The sequence below is a fragment of the Podarcis liolepis genome, assembly GCF_965112155.1.
Source record: "Podarcis liolepis genome assembly, chromosome: 5".
NCBI classification, from domain to species: domain Eukaryota; kingdom Metazoa; phylum Chordata; class Lepidosauria; order Squamata; family Lacertidae; genus Podarcis; species Podarcis liolepis.
The window spans coordinates 29,273,494-29,295,312 of record NC_139556.1 but is presented as its reverse complement, the minus strand read 5'-3'; the positions used below and the strand labels follow the sequence as shown (position 1 = coordinate 29,295,312).

Sequence of the window (21,819 nt, the reverse complement as noted above, 5' to 3'; positions counted from 1 at the left end):
TGTCGTTTTATAGTTAACTGTTCCGTGCAAAAAGAATTATCAGGGTCTCTGCTGTAGAAATGAAATCATATAGCAATGGCCAGGTTGAATAACAGACTATGGAGGTAAAATGTTAGTAATAAAATCCTCTGCCTCTTATTTCAGTTTTCGGTTTTTTCTTTTGTACCTCCCAGTGAATGAGTCAGCAGATGGTGAGAATGGTTTTGAATTTGTTTTATTAAGCTGGTTTTATTAGCCTCTGTGTTATGGCTGGTTTTATGACTTTTTATATTTTTTAGCACGGTATGATGGCTTTTGTAATTAGCTTTACATTTTAATATTGTATGCAAGCTACCTTAGGAGGTGAGTTGCAGTTTATAAATCTTTTAAATAAAATAATCAACACAGTATAAGAGTTTCAACAAATTCAGGAAAATAAGGATTCCACTTACTGCCTCCCAAATATAGGACTGCAATGATCCAACTACCTCAAAATGTTAATCTATAACACACACACACACACACACACACACACACACACACACACATGCAAACACCTGCTCTCAGTTTTAGGTTTCCAACATTTTGATGTTATTGATGTCATTTTTCTTTTTTAGTTCATTTCAGGATAGAAAAGACAACACTCTGGGTTACAAAATTTGTCCAGAAAAAGCAGCATGGTGCCTTCCAGATGTTTGGAACTGCAATTCCCATCAGCCCCTGTGTGCCCACTGAGTGGGTTTCATGGGAACTGTTGTCCAAAACATCTGGAGGAGTTTCAAGGCTTTGCCCCCAAAAGAAAGTAAATTAATTCTGGGCAACTGCTCTGCCTGCCTCCACCCCAATTTGCTTGCCTCTAGCAGGGATCAAATATTATGTTTAATTCTGTTCTACACATTCCCCCAGCATCTTGATAGGTTTCTACTTTTCTTGTTTTCAAGTTGTCGCCTTGGGTTTTGTTCCCAGGAGGAGCTAAAGGGGTGTGGATTGTTTTGCTTCTGTCCAGTAGTACATCCCATTCAAGTCTGTTCTAGAACACTCCATTATATACCAGATGGGGTAGGAGGCCAGCCTAGCCAGTTCTCTTCAGCATTTGGAAAGCCAAATCCATTTGCTACCAAGAAAGTTTGTCAAGACGTATAATCTTGGATCAATTGGTAGATGGGAATCCTGTGTCGAGCTTGATTGCCCTTTGTCAAAATAGCTCACTAAAGAAGATAATTTACATTTTTATTTTCGCTGAGTGACAAATGTGGCAAGATCTGAGACAAAAAAAAGAGAGAGCCTAAAGTTGGGGGCATAAATCTGCTGAAGGAGACAGAGGCAATGTGCTCTTCCAAGTAGGGCTGACCCAAGACATTTTGGCACCTGAGGTAAACCACAAAACAGTGCCTCCGCCCTGCTAGGGGTGAGTGAAGATCTGCATCAGGAACAAGGGAGGGATATAAAGATCTACGTTGGGAACAAAGCTGAAAAGAGACTAGCAGCGCCTACTATCTGCTGCCCCTGTGGATCCTGCCACCCAAGGTGGTCATAGGATCAAAGAAGTGTAGAGTTGGAATGGACCACAAGGGTCATCCAGTCCAACCCCCTGCAATGCATCGTGGGGCTCAAACCCGCAACCTGGACTGCACCACTTCAATCTGTGAGAGAAGGATCACATTTTTGAATGCTTCTCTACATTAAAACTCTCAACTAAACAGAAAACAAGCACAACAAGGAAAGTGTTAGTCCATGCGCTTGTTTATAGAGAGCTGTTTTGTTTGTATTTCGTTTGTTTTCAAGTGGTATCAGACTCTACAAGTGGAGAAAGTGGTACAGTCCCTTCTATCAGCTCATTCTGCTGTGCGTTTAGCAGACCCTTTCTGGTTTTGGCTGTGCTACATTTGGGTTAGTTTCTTCTCTGTTGAGAATGTACATAATCTACAGCTTTTGTGTACAAAGATTTCTTCCATGCTGTACATAGCAAGACCAGGATAGACTTCAAACAGAAGTTCATCACTTCAAAAGAGGGTTGCTACCCTCATTCCATGAAAAATGTTCGTATCCTTCTGTTGGGAGACAAGCCAGAATGTGTTCTGTTCAAGAACAATGAGAACCCAGTAGAGGTTTCTCTGCACAACAAATGTTTATGGTGGCGTAGGGAAGCCAAACAACAACCTAATGCTCTTTTAATAAACCCATGCTATGACAGTAATGTTAAATACTACAAAAACATTCAAAATAACATGAAAATGGTATAAATACTGTTTTTGTAGTGGTGTAGGACCATAGTTTTCCTACTGTATTCCCAGGAACCCTTTGAAGGTGTTTGGTTTTTTTAAAAAAAAGAATCAAAGGGTATATAATTTTTTAAAAAATAAATAAACTCTGGGTGTCCTGCAGAGCTTGGCATGTGGATCTCAGTGAGAAGATCCATAATCTCAGATACGTTTCCCCCAAATACTCTTTAAATGCCACTTTCCAATTCTCCTCTGCTTCGGTGGCATTTTGTGTGTACGTCACATTCAGTTTGCATAAGGCAACAGAGGCCCTACAGACGAAGCACATTCTTTCTCTCAGAGAATTCTGGATGCTGCAGTTTACCCCTCACATACGTAACGGTTCCCGGCAACCCTTAACAAACCACAGCACTTTGAGAGAATGAATGTACTTTGGATGATCTTTAAAGGTATGGTGAATACTGAGCCCTAGAGTCAACCTTCAGGTGCACCTCTCACACCCCCAAATGTGGGGGGAGGTGATTCTCAGAAGGTTCCCAAACAGGCAAACAGCTGTGGAGAGGATTCTCTGAGGAAGTTTGAAAGCTATGTGGTGTATGAGATGAAGGATATTTGCTTTAGACAGGGAGAGTTGAGCTCAAATCCCTTGTCAGTTCACTGGGTCACCTTGGACATTATTCAGCAGCATATAAATATTGTTATATAAAAATGAATCAAGCTTTATTACAATAGCATAAAATACAACTATTTTTTAAAAAATCCAATTAGCTATCTAACCTCTCACAGGATAACAGTGTCCCCATGTATGTCACACTAAACACAAGATAACCACACACATACCCGTGTGGGTGGGTGGGTGGGTGGGTTAGTCCAAGAAATTTTGCTACCAGAGGCAGGGGGCAACATAGGTTGCCCTCCCTTCTATGTACAGAAGCCAATTTCTCCATGTGCTTAATCAGAGTTGAACTATTGGCGTTTTACTTTGCATGTTTACACATAGCCAGACCCCACCATTAGGCAGATTGAAGCAGCTACCTCGGGTGGCAAATGCTGAGACGTGCACAGTAACAATAAACTGTTGGAGCTGCATCCTCTATGCACTTTGTAAGCTCTCCTGCTCACCTCAGGTGCACCATAGGATTCTGTCCAACACTGAACCAAGATTCAGTTGCCAGTCTGGCTGGCTTTCAGGTGATGGAAAGGAGAAGTGCCAACTTATCTTCTGCCTCAGGCAGCAAAATGTCTTGGGCTGTCCCCTGAAAACACACTATATATAAAAAAAAACCACAGCTGGAATGTTTATGCTGTATCTGAATTAAGTAAAGAAAATCTTGAGCTTATACCAATCATTATTAGATGTGAAAAAGGTGCAGTGATAAACCAGAAGTTACCTTATGTGTGCGCATACCATACAGACTGTGGCTTCTTCTCTGACCATTTCCAATTTGCCATTATCTGCACTGCAGCTACAGGAACTCCATAATTAATGTAAAAAGGGAATATGAGATCATATTCAATGCATGGTTAAGCAAGGCTAAGCACATTGAAAGCTGCAGTTTCAGGGAAAGGCAACGTTGAACATCTACAGTGCAGCCAGTTTTGATCAGTGTCCCAGCCCCATTATTTGCTTGATATTTGACTGGTCAGAAGACACCCATTTTCCTTTTCTTTGTACAGTGGCAATTAAAAGAACACAATTGACCACTTAGAAATGTTGACACTTGAAAAGAAAGGGTGTTGTGTTTTATTTCCTCTGAAAAACTGCTCTAATAGCAACCTAAGGTGTTCTGTCTGTATGGGAGCAACCATTCAAACAATTTGAAAATCACAGAACGTGCAAAAAGGCTATAACAGCATGCCAAGAATAATTATCCACTTGAGAGAGAGAATCTCTCTCTTTGGGATTTTACACTGCTGACTTCCACCTTCATTTTCTAGGTGAACTTTACTTTCAATGTATGTTATTCCCCAACCCCCAACTCAAATAATGCAATCTCCAGTTTATAAGAAGTCTTATGAGCCACCTGGGAAGAGCTGTAAAAATCAAAGCATTGATAACTAATCACAAAGGATCAAGTGCTTGGTTTCTGGACCTTTGTGGAATATGGCTCCAAGAAATGGCAGCAGCTCTTGGTTAGTAATGGCAGAGGAAGCAGGCTGTTGTGAAATTCATATTGCGGGCAAAAGATCCAAGATGGAGGTAGAAGTCTGAGAGCAGGAGGTGGGCTACATCAAAACAGAGCAGGACAAGAACAAGCTGCACCAGCAGGCATGGGAAGCAAGCAAGGAAATAGTCCAGCAGCCAGGTAACTGGCACTGGACAGCCGTTTTTGCCCCCTTCCCACATGTGCTTTACCATTAGGCTGTTAGTAAGGGCAGTTTTTGTCTCTTGATGGTCATGTGCATCTCATGTGCATCCTGGTCCTGGGGCAACAGGGCATGATAGATGAGCATCCTTGGGTACTGTGTTCCCCCTGCTGTCGAAAGCATACCAGTTAATGATGGAAGACTCCAGATCCTCCAAGTGTCTCTTTTTCCAGGGACAGTCCCAGATTTACAGAAGCTGTCCCGGTTCCTGATTTGACCCCAGAATGTCCTGCTTTTCCTTAGGACGTCCCTATTTTCATCAGAGAAATGTTGGAGGGTATGGAGTCATCTGAAGGCAGCCCTGTATAGGGAAGTTTTATTATGTTTTTATATATGTTGGAAGCCACACAGAGTAGCTGAAGTATAAATATAATAACAGTGACTATAATAGTTATTGTTGTTGTTATTGAATGGGACACATCTATTTTCATTGGAGAAAGGTTGGAAGATATGAGACTCTTATCAGTAAATAAATGTTTTAATGCTGCCAGGGCCTGAGAGCTTGAACCACAAGTTGCTGCATAATCTTGAATTTATAATTCAGAGGTATGTGTGTATGTATGTATGAATGAATGAACGAATGAATAAATATGGTAGCCCTGTGGGACAACATGGAACAAACACGTTTTGCCTTGGGTGTTCAGCCTTAAGGGTTTCCAAACATCAGAAGATTGAAAGGCGTTGGCCACAGTCCAGCATGAACTTGTTGTTCAGGAGACCTACTGAAATGTGCAGAAATGAATTATCCAAGAGTACAATAGTTTGATTTCATGTTTCAATGAGGTTTCTGCAAGTGATAACTTGATAACCATGACAAAACTTGTGTGCAGCATAATCCTATGCATGCTTACTCAGAGGTAAGTCCACTAACTTCCGTGAGACTTACTTCACAGAACAGGGCTTAGCCGAAATAGGACCTTCCAGGTGTTGTGGACTACAATTCCAATAATCCCTGTCCACCGACCATGCTTTCTGGGGCTGATGAGAGTTGTAGTCCAAAATGTCTGGAAGGCCCATGATGCCCACCCCTTTCTTAGAAAGTATGTATGCAACCTTACAAAATCAAAAGCCAAGACTCCCTCTTTTTGTTTTTGTTTCTATTTTAATCATTTGTTCCTAATGAGAAAGAAATGTTAGCAATGCACTCAGTGAAAAAGCCAAGAATCCCCATCGAACTTCCCACACTCCGTGCCACAACCTTTAATTTTAAAACTCCTGCACTTGAAAATGTCATGGCGGCAGTGGTGGCGGTGGCAGGGTGTGTGTATGTGTGTGTCTTTTATTCAAAGTAAAAGCAACACACAAGTGGGAAGCTGGTAACCATTACACAAGGGCAAGGCGACCTTTTAAAAAACAGGGCAAATAAATTCAGACTTTAACTAGGGGGAGCCAACTTGTTAGGGATGTTGTGCCCTTATTAGTTACATGGCTGAGGTAATTGTGATGGCTTCTCACATCAGGGTTGTTTGAAAAGTTGGACTTGCCAAAAACTCCACAAGCAGTGGAGGGGTAAAAATGCAATGACTTTGAAAGGCTGCCCCTGTTAAGTCTCTGTTTTATATTTAGTTTTGATCCCACTATCTCTGAGGAGTGGGTTTTATCAACAGCATTCCTCTCCCTGAACCATCCCTCCCCTCTTTGGCCAGAAACTGCTGAAAACTGCTGATGGAGATTTTTTTTTTTTACCCACCTGCTGACTATGCCAAACCGGCAACTTGTTAACACTGCGACAGAAAAAGGTCCCTGAGATCCTTGATAATCCTGATAAAATGCTAGCTTTTTATATACATGCCCATGTGCCTGCTTGTTTGAAAGAGCTTCAGCATTACCTGCCTCCTGTGATAACATGCATTGTTCACAGCAGTTAGCAAGTGTTGGGAGTGATTCAGGTTGCTCATTTTGCAATTTCAGAAATAAGGGCCACTTTGGGTGGGGACAGCATGTGGTTGAGTGAAGGATGCTGGTTAATTTGGGTAAATGAGTCATTGCCCCATCAGCCAGCCCCTACTTGCCTCCCTCCTTACATATAGCCGGCCCTGAAGAAGATGGCCGCCGAACTAGCAGCAGAGTTCTGGAGGTTATCTGAGGCAAGTTCTAAATCTGCTTTTTAAACAGGCTCGACACCGAGCCAACCTTTGAAACTCCCTTTATAATATATTTTAACTCCTCCAGAGTTTTTTAAGTAGTTTAATAGGCCTTTTAGCTTGTTGCTTCTAAAAAAAAAAGAGCTCCTTTGCTACCTTGTTACCTTGTTATCTTGATGTCCGGAGGGTTTTGCTCCCCGCGATGCCGCCCCCTCAAGTCTGACCGACAATAAGGAAAACGGGTGACAGCTGATTTATTGCCAACTCCGTGTTACGCTCTGAACTATAAGCTATCAAATTACAAATTACAAACAGCTATCCCAAATCTTGCCTCATTTTGGACTTTAGCCCATAGCTGGGTGGACAAAGATTTACAAATGGTACTTACTAGAAAGAAACGTAGGGACCTGGGGATAGTGACAAGTCCATTGTTCCAGGAGTGTTATGAGAAACAGAGTAAAATCACGCAATACTTTTTACACACAAGGGACAACGAGAATGGAAATGGAAATGAGCAAAAGATGGCTGAGATGGTTGAGTTGAAGCAGGATGAGGCTCTTCTTTTTCCCTCTGCTGCTCAAGATCACTCAACTTTCTCTAGAGGAATACAGGACACGGAGAATAACAACCAAAATAGAAATACAATGAGCCTGGCCCATGAAATAGTCTTGGCTGAGATATTATCTTCAGAGTTACAGGAAGAAACCCGAAACTCCCAGAAACCCCAGACTTCATCTATGGGCTCCCAGACGGAAAACAATGACTGCTATCCTCAGGACTGGCTGCTTTCTATAAATCTGGATCTGGCAGCTATGAAAAAATACTTAACAATAACAAATGGGCTGCTCCTGACATTAGTGGAAAATTATCCCCTCCAAGCTAAAGGCTCAGAACCTCTTGGTGTTGATCCACAAACCACCCCTCAAGAGCCAGAATATACAAAGCAACCAGCAACCAGCAAGTGCACACAAGGATCAGCAGCGGAAAATCATTTACACCAAGGAAAGGACATAGGGCTGTATGTATCTGTCCCTAAAACTGAATTTCCTATCGAAGTAAATCAAAAGAAGCGAGGCATTAGTAAGAGATCCCATAAGAAGAAAGCTGAAACTAAAAAGAAAAGTAAGAACATAAAAACTGCAAGGAAATCTGTTACAAACCGACGTGCATGCAAAGTATGCTGGAAAAGACTATATAAGCTGATTCCAACAAAATCAAAAACAAACTCTAACAAACCTGCTATACATGGCAGCAGAGAGAACAACAGTGTGGATCCAGGAAAAAAGATCCAGCTGAAGTCTTTGAAAGAAACATCATTGCTGCCTAACAAAACGAGTGAGGAAACGGAATCACTACCCGGGTGCTCTATGCTGAAACCCCAAGGATCCATAAATATTAAAGAAGACTCACCCCATACTATTGATTATGGCAGATTTCAAGATGAGCCAGTAGCAGGGCAAGACTTGCCCCAGGATAAAGGATGGAAACTGATGCTGGCAGATAGGAAGTTAGCTTTTCTTAACTACCCGAAGCCAAAGGGCTTCCTTACACAGGAAGAACGCTCGGTGCATTTTGTGAATATTTTAGATGATATGCTGCCAGGGAAAATAAAATTAAATGACATTACCTCAGTAGATTTCATATTCTACAATGGATATTCTCTGCGAGTGATTGCCTCCTTCAAAGATCAAAACTTGGCTAAATATATATATAGATCAAGACATCTGCTGTCAAAGAAAAGGATAACGGTAACAAGATTTTTCGAAAACAGCACATGTTTGAAATTGTTCCCTGATGAGTTTACGACAGCTGAGATAAGATTTACTTGTAAACCAAAGGAGGAGAGAGGACACTCAAAAGACAAACTGGAACATACTGAGCAAGGGCCCTTGAAACTAAGACAGGAGATGAGATTGCCTAATGAGGGGATGGATAACTTCTACCCAGAAGAAAAGGCATTAATAAATCAGTTTGGATTGTTGCCTTTCTTTGCCCAATCTGAGATCTTGAGAAGATTGGAGACCCTTAGAAATAAGTTAACAGAGATGAATGCTCAGGAAAAAGTAAGAGAGAAAGAACCGGCAACGGACCAATTGAAGAAAGAGAACCTCTCTGAAAAAGCCAAGACAGACCCCATGAAAGATTACTCTTATAATACCTCTACAATTGCGGAGATAAACCTGTTAACAACAGATCTAACACAGTGCGTAAGGGACAGCAACAATCTACCATCTAAGAAGGAAACCATCCCTATGGCAACCACGAAAGACTACCCTTATAATACCTCTGCAGCTGCAGAGATAAACCTGACAGCAACAGGTCTAACACAGTGCGTAAGGGACAGCAACAATCCACCATCTAAGAAGGAAACCATCCCTATGACAACCACAACGCGCTCTTGGACCAGCATGAGATACCTGGATGAGGATGAACTTGGTATCAGTCAAATAGAACACCTCAAGGTAGATTCGCCAAAAAAAGGAGTACTGATCACTAATGTTAGCACGCTGCACCCTTCAACTGATTCCATTGAGTACCTGGGCGATAATACATCTATGGACATTGCCAAAATGAATGAAATCCAACCAACAGATAAAAAGATAGGCCCAAAAAATCTTTCAAAGGCAAATTGACTAAGATCAATTTTTGGCAAGACAACGTGCAACCTTGCCTTGCTAACTTGGAATATTGCAGGTTGGCAAAAGAGGGTTTCTGACCAATCTTTTGCTAAATATATCCAGAGACATGACATTGCGTTTCTCCAGGAGACCTGGAGCACAAGTGAAGTGGAGTTAAATGGTTTTTCTGCGTTCTCCCTCCCAGGTCTTTTAAGTACTAGAGGGGGGCGAGTTAAAGGTGGGTTAGTTACTTTAATCTCAACAAGGCTAAGGGCCACATTTAAAAAACTAGACCCACTAGACCATCTGGCCACAGCTGTGCAAGTACAGTGGAGAACCCACAGCTGGCTGCTGATTAATGTATACCTACCCCCACAAAGAGAGAAAAGATTGATAAGAAATACTTGGGCTCAGTTAGAACAGTATCTTGACAAACTACTAAATCAATTTCCTGATGCCTCTGTAGTGGTGGCAGGCGACCTAAATGCCAGAACTGGACAATCTGATGAGGCTTTGTGTGCCCATTTCCGTGAAACAGTCCCCATTTTAGAGGAAACCCACCCAATACCAGCTAGAATCTCAAAGGATAAAGGCTGCAATTATGCCGGCTTATGCCTACTACACTTGGTCAATAAGTTGGACTTGGTTATACTAAATGGCCGTACAGAGGGGGAGAAGGTCGGAGAATTCACATTTATATCTAACAATGGCGCCTCCACAATTGATTATATAATCATGTCGTATGATCTTCAAAACAAAGTTCTGGAATGCAAAGTGGAGGAGCGCTTAGACAGTGACCATCTGCCATTAAGTGCACTCGTAGCTGCGGGAAAGGATTTATCCTGCGCTGAAAAAATCGAGCATTCGAGCCCTACAGCTTTGGAGCTCAGATATTCACGCATTAGATGGACAGATGAACTGCATAAGGAAATTTCAAGTAGGCTATGCTCAAAGGAATTCCTCACTAAGAGAGAAAACCTTATAACTTCCTCAAGCCATGAATTAAAGATAAATTTATTTCAGGAGTTAATTTTACTCCTTCAAGATTCCCTGAAGGAAAAAAGGAACAGGCCAAGTTGGCAATCCTCAGTATATAAAAACTCCAAACCCTGGTTTGATCAAGAATGTCAGGATATGAAGCTAAATTTACTGAAAAAATACAAGAATTATAGATCTGCCAATTTACCCCAACTCCCCACGGGCTGGTTTGAAGATAAACGAAATTATAAAATTTTGATCAAAAACAAAAAACTCCTGGCACAGAAAAGAGAATGGAAATGCCTAATAGATGCATCCAGAGAGAGAGATTCGGCCACCTTCTGGAGACTGGTAGCAAATGGAGTGCGACCTACTTCCTCAGAAGTGGAGTATACTATACCTGCAGGGACTTGGGAGGCATTTTTCCAATCTTCATATTCAGCTCTGCCTTTGACACAGCCACTAATACAGTGTGCGGCAGGTGATGAGTGGCCTCCGGTGTCGGTCGCGGAGATTAGGAGGCTTATTCAGGCACTCAAACACAGAAAAGCCCCGGGAGCAGATAACATCTCTCCTGAACTTCTCAAAGCCAATATTGACTGGTGGGCCCCAGTCCTTGCCACCCTTTTCACCAGCATAGATCAAACAGCAATAATACCAGAGGACTGGGGATTGGCAATCATCGTTCCCATATTCAAGAAAGGCTGTAAACTTGATCCAGCCAATTACAGACCAATCAGTCTCTTAAGCATCATCAGCAAACTTTATGCAACTCACTTACGTGAAAAGTTTGCGGACTGGCTGGAACAGGAGCACATCCTAAAGGAAGCCCAGGCTGGTTTCAGGGCACATAGATCAACTCTAGACCAAGGATTGGTATTGCAACATCTAGTGGAGAAATACACCTCAAAGAAAGGAGGCTCTCTCTATGTAGCCTTTATAGATTTCAAATCAGCCTTCGACTCGATACCCCGGCACAGACTTTGGGAAAAACTAAATGTCACAAACATCGATAGACGTCTTTTGCTTCTTATCCGTAGACTACATGAAAATACTCGGATCCGTGTTAGATGCGACCGTTATGGGAACCTATCAAAGGAAATCCAAAGTTCCCATGGTGTCAAGCAAGGCTGTGTTCTTGCCCCTATTCTTTTTAACTTCAATATAAACTCCTTAGTCGGAAAGATGGAGGAAGCAAGTACTCATTCCCCAAATCTAAATAATACACCAATCCCGGTCCTTTTGTACGCAGATGATGCGGCACTTATTTCCTTCTCTTGTGTGGGTCTAAGAAAACTTTTACGAGCTCTTACAGAGTATTGCGAAGCTGAACACCTAATAATAAATTACACTAAATCAAAAATTATGGTGTTCTCCAAGAGAAAACTCCGACATAAATGGAAAATTAATAACCAACCTATTGAGCAAGTAACATCTTTTAGATATCTTGGAATAATTTTTGATGAGAAGGGATCTTGGTGCCATCAGATTAAGAACTCCATTGTAAATGCGCAAAGATCTTCCAGAGCTATCATAAGATTCTTTTACAGAAAAGGAGGTCAATATGTTCCTGCTGCCTCCCAGGTCTTTGTTGCAAAAATACTTCCACAATTGATGTATGGCACCCAGATATTTAATTGTCAAAAACTCAAGTCCCTGGAATCTGTACAAACTAAATTTTATCGTTCCCTACTAGGGTTACCTACCTGTGTCTCTAACACTGCCATTAGGCTGGAGGTAGGCCAACTCCCTATTAATGCCAGGATATGGATCCTGAAGATTCACTTCTGGCTAAAACTCATATTTTTCCCAGTGGGAGTGGCTCCATTGACTCTACTAGACCCGTTCCAGTCTAAATGGAGATTGTCGCTTTATGAAAAATTGAGGGGCCTGGGGCTTTCCCCACAAGAACTCATAGCCTCAGGCTTTGAAAAGGCTAAAATGATGGTGAGCCAGCGAATAGGAGATGTAGAGCTTCAGGACCATATGAGCAAGATAGATAAATATCCAGCTATCCAAGATTATGGAAAAGGGTTCAATCTAACCCCATATTTGCTGGACCTACAAATCGCAAAATATAGGCGGGCGTTTACCCTTACCAGATTTGATGTATTGCCATCTGCCTTACTAAAGGGCAGATACGAGGGCACACCCTATGCTGAACGAGTTTGCCCATGTGGTCTGAAGGAGGTGGAAACGGCTTCACATGTGCTGTTACACTGCGACCTTTACGGGGATATCAGGTTACTGTTTATCTCCCCTATCGTTCAGAAATTTCCAGGTCGATCTGAATCTCAGCGGCTGAAAATCCTACTAGGAGATAAAAACCCAGAAGTAACACTGAAAGTGGCCAAGTTTTCTGCGGCCGCGATCAAGCGGAGGGCATTAGCTGTAAAAAAGTAAAAGATCTGACCCCTGGATAAGCCCCCCCCTTTTTTTAAGCCCATACATATACTGTAGTGCATATATGAGTATGTATATGTGTGTGTGTGTGTGTGTGTGTGTGTGTGTGTGTGTATGTGTATTGTTTTTATGTATAATTTTACAACTTTTAATTGACACCATCATTCCCTTGTAAATTATTGCTGCCTTTTATGTTTTTTTTCTTTTCTTCTGGTCTATGACCGTAATAAATTTATTCAATATAGCCAGTCCTGGAGGCGTTCCTGGCCACCAGCTTCCTCTTCCTAAGTCTCAGTGTTGCCCTGCTAGTATTCAGCAGGATGGGGACAGAGCTAGAACTCGTTGGCTCTGCCTGTCACTGCCTCTAGCACCACCTACTGCTGACCTCCCTACCTGCCAATGGGCAGCAGCCACCATTGGAAAGAAAGGACATCCAGATTATTCAAGCCAGGGCAGAATCTGGAGGAATATTGCATGGCAGAGTCAGAGCTAGAATAATACTTGGAGAGAAAGGTTAGGAGCCAGGGAGGATTTTTTTGGGAGTGGGGGAAGCTGGGGGCACCACTGCACAAAACCTGATAGCTTGTGGACAGAAGCTGCCAGAATGTGGCAGGTGCCTCGGCAGCAGAATCTAGAGCTCACGTGCTTTTTAGACCCCTGGTAATGGTTACTTGATAGAATAGAGTCTTATGAGGGAGCAGTTGGCTACTTGAGAAGTCTAGAAGTGAGAGGCCAGCTTCACAATCAGCCAAATTGTTTTTGCTTGTAGTTCTTTCCCAGCAGGGGGAACCTGTGATGTCAAAGTCTCTGCATGAAATCCAGCCCTGAAACCCCAAATAGCTATTAGTCATATGTGGCTTGTGTAGCGATAATAGTGATTGCTGGGTAATTGTGCTGGCACTGGGCAAAAGTCACCGAAAGACATCTCCTTTCTGTCAAGGAACCAAAGGTGATTTATAGCTTAAAAGCAATCACAGAGCTGTATCCAGGTGTTGTGCCTGATCTGAAAATAGCCGGCATAGGGAGCATGGAGAAATGCATGCCTATTCTTCCCTCATAGTCCCTAACCTTCCAGTGTTGAGTATGGAAGGTTTGTAGGGGGCTATCTGCATGGGTTCACTTAAACATGAATTGAAGCCAAGCAAACGTGGATAGTGCACCCCTGCAGACCTTTCCTGCTCATCATCGGATGGTCAGGAAGAGACCAGTGTACATATGGGGGTGTTGTGGGGTGAGGTTGGCATACAAAGCCCAGTGCCTCCTATATGAGTTTATATCTCCTGTTCAAGCATAATGCCTGAACAGGTCTTAAGAGAAATGATTTTTTAAAAATGGTATTTAATTTTACAGTGTCATCTTACTTTGTGTAAATGTGTGAGTGTTTTGAGGGCTGCTGTTCTGGGGGAAATTGAATTGGGAAAGGAATGAGCCTTTTACAAATCTACAGGGAGCAGAGAGGAGATAACTAGTAAATATGAATATATATTTTTTAAGTTATATTGCACTGCATGTTTACCAAGATGCATAGTTAATTGTACATAATTTATGGACTTTCAAAAAATCCACTAAGAACTCATGCTGATTGCTTTCACTCCAAGTGCTTCCATTTCTGAGCTAACAAGGGTACAGAGGGAATTTTGCATTATCGTCCATTTGCAGTGGAATCCTTAGCCATCCCTTTTCATACCCAGGCTACCTTAATCACGCTTGTTCACTCTTTATTTTCTCAGACTAATGCAGATATGCATACCTAACCTTTCCATGTCCACACATTAAGGCATGCTGTGACCTCAAGCCACACAGACTGTTTCGGTAGATTTCTTCTCTAGAGAAGGAATAGCCAAACTGGTGCCTTTTTCAGATGTTGGTGGACTGCAATTTCCATCATCTCTAGATGTTGGTTATGCTGTCTGGGACTGATGGGAGATGGAGTCCATCAGAATGCCAGTACTAAGGCTGGAGTGTGTACAATTTATAGAGTATGCACAATTCTATATCACAGACTTTTATATAACAAAAGTATTTCACGTAGATAGCAAGCTGAGCAGTTAATAATAATAAAACTTGTTATATATATGCAAGCAATTGGGCTGGATTGGATCTATACTGATGCCTTCTGACAAGGCGGGATTTTTTAATTATTAAAAAATACTGGCTTAAGAAAAAAAAATTGTAAATAAAATATATTATTGAATTGGCGAATGTGAATTATCCTCATGCAGAATGTAGATTATTTTGGTTCAGTGTGTGAATTTTTCCAGTTACAAAGCACAAAGTGCAATTGATATGTCAGCTTCACTTAGTTTGTGCCTTGTGTTCAGGATTTTAAACGTCTTATTTCCTCTTTTTCTTCTCTTGCAGTCTGACACCAATGCAAGTTACCTACGAGCTGCCCGGGCAGGCAACTTAGAAAAGGCTCTTGACTACTTAAAAAGTGGAGTGGACATCAACATCTGCAATCAGGTTGTATAAGTATTTGATTAACAAGTGTTTTGGTTTAAATTCTTACTCGTTTACATTTGCACCTACTTCAGCTGTCATTTGGTATAGTCCTAAAGTTTAGACAAATGGAACTATGTGGATCATTACATCATCATAATTATTCTTTCAACTTACATAAGCACTGTACAAAGTGTAAATAGGTTCCTGCCAAAATGGCTCATGAACTAATATATGCAGAACAGAAGGGATAAAGGATGGAAGTAGAAAGGAAAAAACAAAGTGAGATAAGTCAATGGTGCTATTCTGTTCATGTCTACTTTAGAAGTAAGACCTACTAAGTCCACTGGGGCTTAACTCTCATGTAACTGAGGAACTGCACATATGAGTACAGCTTTGCAAGTTCTGATTTCATGAAAGAAAAAGCCCTAACATTCAAGGAAGTACCGTATTTTTCGCCCCATAGGACACACTTTTTCCCCTCCAAAAATGAAAGGGAAATGTGTGTGCGTCCTATGGGGCGAATGCAGGCTTTCGCTGAAGCCTGGAGAGCGAGAGGGGTTGGTGCGCACCGACCCCTCTCGCTCTCCAGGCTTTGCGCAGATCTCCGTAAGCTGTGCGAGCCCACGCCGGGCTCCCACGGCTTGCAGAGAGTTGCCTGCATGCCGAAGGCTGGGAGTGCTGAGCTCAGCGTGCCCAGACTTTGCGCGGCTCTCCGCAAGGCGTGGGAGCCCGGCGCTGGGCTCCCGCGGCTTGCGGAGAGTTGCCTGCATGCCGAAGGCTGGGTGCGCTGAGCCCAGCGCACCCAGACTCCGCGCCTGGGGGGGAAATAATTTTTTCCCCTTTATTTCCCCCCCCAAAAAAAACTAGGTGCGCCTTATGGGACGGTGCGTCCTATAGGGCGAAAAATATGGTAAGTCTAGCTGAAGTCTGGCTCTTGCTTAATACAGCAGCATCAGAGCACATCCTACTGTGCAAAAAAGAGATGGTTGTAATTATATTGTCCAAAGGATGCTTGTTAGAATCGATTTGTAGCGTGTTCCTACTACAAGATAGCTTACCACTTTGAAATATGTATTGCTTCATAGAAGCAATTAATTAGAAAATGGGTTTGAGAATAGCTTTCTTTATTTCCTTTCCGCAAGCTCTCATCGTGTCGGAATGTGACCTTTTAGGCCTCTTGACATATTGCGTGTTGTTCTGGGCACCCTGCACCAACCTTTCCCATTCCTTTTTGTTTTTATCAGAATGGGTTGAACGCTCTCCATCTCGCCTCCAAAGAAGGCCACGTAGAAGTTGTTTCAGAACTGATACAGAGAGGTGCCAATGTGGACGCAGCAACAAAGGTCTGTTAGCTGATATCTAAGTGTCCTGCTGTTTTCCTACACAGATTCCTCACTCACAAAGTGTTGGCCAATTGAATGCAGACAATAAGGCCTTAAAGGTCAGGAGCTGTAGGGGAAGGTGTGATGTAATTTTTTGTGTGTGAAATCTCCTGTCATACGGATGACAAATATATAGGCAAAATTCCCGTTGGGGAATGAGTCCTTCTTCAATTACAGGCCCACTTTCCATATAGTCAGTGATTAGGGATGGAGAGATAGATCCTTGGTAGAAAAAACACTTAGCATGCCAAAGGCATTGTTCTCTCAAATTCAAGTGGTGAGTGCTGACTCTGGCCACTGAGGGGGGGGGAAGGACTCCTTGTCCTAATTGACTGATCCTTAAGGTTTGCATAAGTTGTGTGTGTGTTTTTTACACCTTTTTTTTTAAAAAAAAAATCTTTCCACTTTGGTGATGTGGTTCTTGGTCCAAAAAATTATTCACTCCTGGATAACGCTGATCATATGGAAAAGTGAACATATATCTTTTACTTTTCATAGCTGCACTAAGGAAGAAGGAATTCTGGAAAGGTTGACTTGGTGTACAATGATCTATAATTCTGTCTTCCGCATAATTCAACTTTTGCATCTCAGTATGGGAATTATGTCAGTGAAATCCAAATAAAACCATGCAGATTAGCTGCAGTCTCGCAATGCATATTTCAAGTAGCCCTCATAACTCTACAGGTTTTTCCAAGCACCAATGATTTAGCTTGTAATATTTAAATTATTGTATTTATAATATCTTAAGCCATTTTTTCTTGATATGTATTAAAATGATTTAACTCTAAAACAGTTAGGTAGTATGATGAGTTACGAACAGCAGTAGCCTAAATTTCTAATGGGGACACTGCCAAAATAATTTGCAAGACCCTAGTAGTATCCCTGGACATCGAACACAGAGCCTGTTACTCGATTGACAGGTTCAGCCATGTCTTCCTGCTGCATATGCTACTGGAGTTCATTAGGCATGTTTCACATTCCGTCCCCTTATCTCATTTCAGAAAGGAAACACAGCTCTGCACATAGCATCTCTGGCTGGGCAAACCGAAGTGGTGAAAGTGCTGGTTACGAGCGGGGCCAATGTCAATGCACAGTCACAGGTAAAATTGCTTTGCTTAGGGCTCAAAGGCTGATGTGGGTTTACATGCAGTCTGTCTTTTCCCTCCTTTCCTTTCCTTCCTTCTTCCTTCCTTCCTTCCTTTTTCCCCCTTTTTTTGAACCCCCCCCCCCACATGATAACATTAATCTTTTATGTCTGATAGCTTTCCAAGAATTAACATTTGGAGTAAATTATTGGGCAGAGTGATATGCACAAACTCATTCCTTGTAATCAAACTTGTGCCCTTTTCAGACGTTGCCTCCATCCATATTGTACCTAAGGAGAAGTCAGGAGTGGGTCATGTCCTTGTGCACGACCTCCCCATATCTCCTCACAGAAATTAACTGCTCTTATCAGAATGCAGCATCTCTCCTGAACTTGAAAGATTAAACCCTGACTTATTTTCATGGCAAAAGGAATAGGAGAAGGCACGGGTGTGGCAGATTGAGCCCAGGCCTGCTCCCAATCACTCTCCAGGAACAATCTGAACAGCTTTGTGTTGACTTCCAGGCTGACATATAGAGACAGGATCTCCCAATGAGCTCCTTGGCTGTGGGGAGAGTTGAACCTGGGTCTACCCAGTCCTAGGCTGACATTCTAACTATTAAAGCAACACTAGCTTTCTAGCATAACTGTCCAAACACCGGTGAGAAGTTGTGGGGAAATAATAATTGGAAAATGGAACCCCTGCTCTCTTTCTCTTTGTGCTGCTGAAAAGGTTGGGCTCAGGTCTACTTCAGGCTCTTAAGAAAGCAGTGCTCAATTAATGCTGTCTTTCTCCTCTAAAATTCAGTCTCTGTTGCCTAGGAGGAATAAAGTCCCTTCTCAAAGTGCATTTCCAACAACTTTCTGTACAGTTAACCAATGAGATGAATGCTGGTCACCGTGTGTTGCTGTGTATAAAATGTCTAGTGACACAGAACACAGCCATACATTTCACCTTCTTGCTTAAGGTCTGCCCTCCAGCATCATCCAAACTGCATTGCTACATGGCTGGAATGGCTGATGATAAAAGCAGAGCAGGGGAGGATCCCTGGGCCTGCTTGCATTCTGAAAGGGCTTGTGGTTCACAGTTCCTTTGCAATTTTAGTGAAAATGCCAAACTGAAACCCCCCTTGAAATAAAGTCTGCCATAGTAAATGTGCTTATCCTGCCATAATGAAATAAGAATCCTATCTCCACCCAATGTTTTGATGGCAGGCTTGTGAAAAGGAAGGTTTAAAATAATGTGTTTTGAAATAATGTTTCTTCCGTGCTGCTGTAGTACTCTGTAACTTATACGTACACACACACGCCTTCCGTTTTATATTCCTTATACGGATAGGATGAAAAGATTCTGAATTTCCCAAGGTCAATTTGACCTGTTTTTTGTTTGCAGAATTTGGAGCATGGGGTGATTCCTGGGATGGGGATTGCATGTTCCCTCAGAATGGGTCATTCATGCCTGGCCATGACTGTTTCCTCCACATGTGGAGAGCAGGGTGTGAAGAGGCTCCACCCATGAGGCAAGATGAGGGAACTGCCTGAGGCAGTGGAATCCACAGAGTCAGCAGGTCCTGATGTAGATCTTCACTCGCCCCTTCTTCCCTGGCAGGGAGGGTGGGAGGATGCCATTTTGTGGTTCATCTTGGGCCAGCCCTGTTCCAGGGGAGTGCTGACTTCCCATGCCACACTGGCCTGCACGCTGTGTGCTTTTGCTGTAATTAGGTGTACCATGAGGCACCAGGTTTCCAGCGCCATAGCTCACAGTGTCCTGTTCTTTCCCAGGACCCCATTCACCATGCCTCTCTCAACAGTGCTATCAGGACAGAAGTCCTTGGCCTCGCTCAGTTGAATGAGGATGGCCACCAAATGTAGCATGTCACGGAGTTATTAAATACACGTTGCCACCTAAAGAGCATCCCTGCCCCCAATTTGGTCCATAGGCTTAAACACTTCTTAACCTCCCAACTGGGTACTCCTCTTCGTGCTATGAGTAGCTTTCCTACCATAGACCTGGGTAGCAGCAGGCTGCTGCATACATCAAGCTGAGGAACAGAAGAGCTATCAATGTGAATGGCCTGGTGAAGGGTTAGCCAACATGGTGCCCTCCGGATGTTGGTGGGCTGCAGCTCCCGTCATCCCTGAGCATGGGCCATGCTGGCTGGGGATGATGGGAGTTGGAGTCCAGGAACATCTCGAGGGCCCCACTTTGGCTACCCCTGGTCTGGTTCGTTTCAACATGTCCAACATGGGACAGTATGGGAAAAGAGGGCAAGGTTTGTAGTGTCAATAATTTCTATTGTTCCTTCTGGCCTGAACCAGGAGCTCTTCCTACACTCGAGTAGGACCCTGGTAGAGACACATGCCCAACTGGCATGCTCTCTCACTCTTGGTCATTCGTTCAGGAGCTTCAAAAGCTTTCTTCAGCCCGAACATCACAGCAACCGGCACACTTAGGGATCCACAGAGTCTGCGCAGTTCGCGTGACAGACCTCAGCAACTCAGCATTTTGGCTAATCTACTTTATTTACATATCAACACACATGGAACACTGCAACATGGCTCCCTCTCTCTCTAGCATCACACAGCAAAGAGAAAAAGAACAAAGGACAATAGTCCCACTTCACAGAACGCTGTAACACAAACATCCTGTCTCCATCACTTCCCACTCTGTGGAGTCAAAACATACACCATCATGTGATAGACAACAATCCTATGACGCAATCATGGAGCATGAATTCTAACAGCCCATAAGGTAGTTTATAAAATAAAAATAGACATTAACCCATGAACTAAACCGGACCCTGCACTCATCATCTGAGGCCCCTCTATGTGAAAGATCTAGAAGGTGGCAACACAAGAAAGGGCCTTTTCTGCAGTGGCTCCCAGCTTGTAGAATGCTCTCCCTAGGGAGGATCATCTAGCGCCTTTGTTACATATTTTTAGGCGCCAGGCAAAAACATTCCTCTTCTCCCAGGCCTTTAGCTAATTAAACAATCTATGGCCTTTGAGCTTGTGGGAGGGGTTATGTTTTTGTTGGTTACTATGGTCTGTATTTTTCTTTTTATTGTAAATTGCCCTGTGATCTTCAGATGAAAGGTGATATAGAAATGTGATAAATAATAATGATGATAATAATTCCATGTTCCAAACCACATTAATACTGCTTGTTACTATGTTATGCATTCTTCCATTGTTATGTTGCAAACTGCCCTGTGTTCCTTGGATGAAGGCTGGTACAGAAATACAATTAATAATAATAGTAATATTTAAACATCTCAACGGCCTAAAAGATATTATAATATTAACAAGATAGTATTAAAATCAATACTGACACAGAGATAAAGCCTACCAATGCTACAGGTCTTCTGACTTCAAAGTCTTGACCAAACATCTCCAGTTTCTAACATTTAATTTTATTTTTAGCTAAAGGGAAACCTAAATAACCCACTCAAGCAGAGATTATTTTCATTGGTTGTGGGAGATTTTTTCTTTCTTTCTTTTTTAATGGCTGAAGTTACATTGGCAAAGAACACAATTCTGTGACATTTCTATTTAAAATGTGCCTTTGGATTTGCCCAGTTCTTTTTTCCAGTTGGACACCATGTTCAATTTTGCCAGCTGTCATCCAGCTGACTAGGAACAGCTGAAGACCTCCTGCCCATCTGGCTAACTGGAAACCTATGTTGAGTTTTCAAAATGATCCTGGAGCATGTCAGCTGATAACTGGGCAGTACATTGCCTTATGGAGAACAGGAGGAGCCTGTTTGTAGGAAAGGAACACTCCTTCCTCCACAGAGGAGGAAGTTCCACTGGGGCTTCCTCTCCTTTAGATGATGAGCCCTTATGACTCACAACACTCTTTTCCACGGGGCCATTTCAAACATTTCAAATAATGCAGTTTGCAGATGTGATGAACAACTTTGGGGCGTACTCTCAATGGCAGTCCCAGGTCTCCCTCTGTGTAATGTGTACAACAGCCCTATAGCTAGGACTAATCTACAGATTAGCAATCTAATCTAACTGCAACGCCCGTTGTTTCACACTCCTTTGGGAAGCATAGACTGTGGACCATTAACTGAAGTCAGCAGAGAGGGATGAGAAGAATCGTAAGCGTTATTTCCTGAAGCTGACCTTGCATTTCCAAGGCATTGACTCTTTCCCCCAGAACTCAGTAGCTGGGCGAAGGTTGCTGAGTCAGCATTGGTGACATGGAGGAATATACAGGAAGCCTTCATAAAACAAAATAATGCTTTTAAACAT

At 42.6% G+C, this 21,819-nt stretch overlaps 1 protein-coding gene across 42 annotated transcripts in view; it reads left to right on the top strand.

The window, feature by feature from the left end:
- ANK3 (ankyrin 3) overlaps positions 1 to 21,819 on the top strand; it is a 407,765-nt gene that overhangs the window by 254,334 nt on the left and 131,612 nt on the right. For all 42 annotated transcript variants that reach the window (XM_083502214.1, XM_083502260.1, XM_083502218.1 and 39 more), the window contains 3 exons: positions 15,013 to 15,114; positions 16,338 to 16,436; positions 17,477 to 17,575. In XM_083502214.1, the coding sequence (XP_083358340.1) occupies positions 15,013 to 15,114; positions 16,338 to 16,436; positions 17,477 to 17,575 (300 nt within the window). The remainder of the gene's footprint in view (positions 1 to 15,012; positions 15,115 to 16,337; positions 16,437 to 17,476; positions 17,576 to 21,819) is intronic.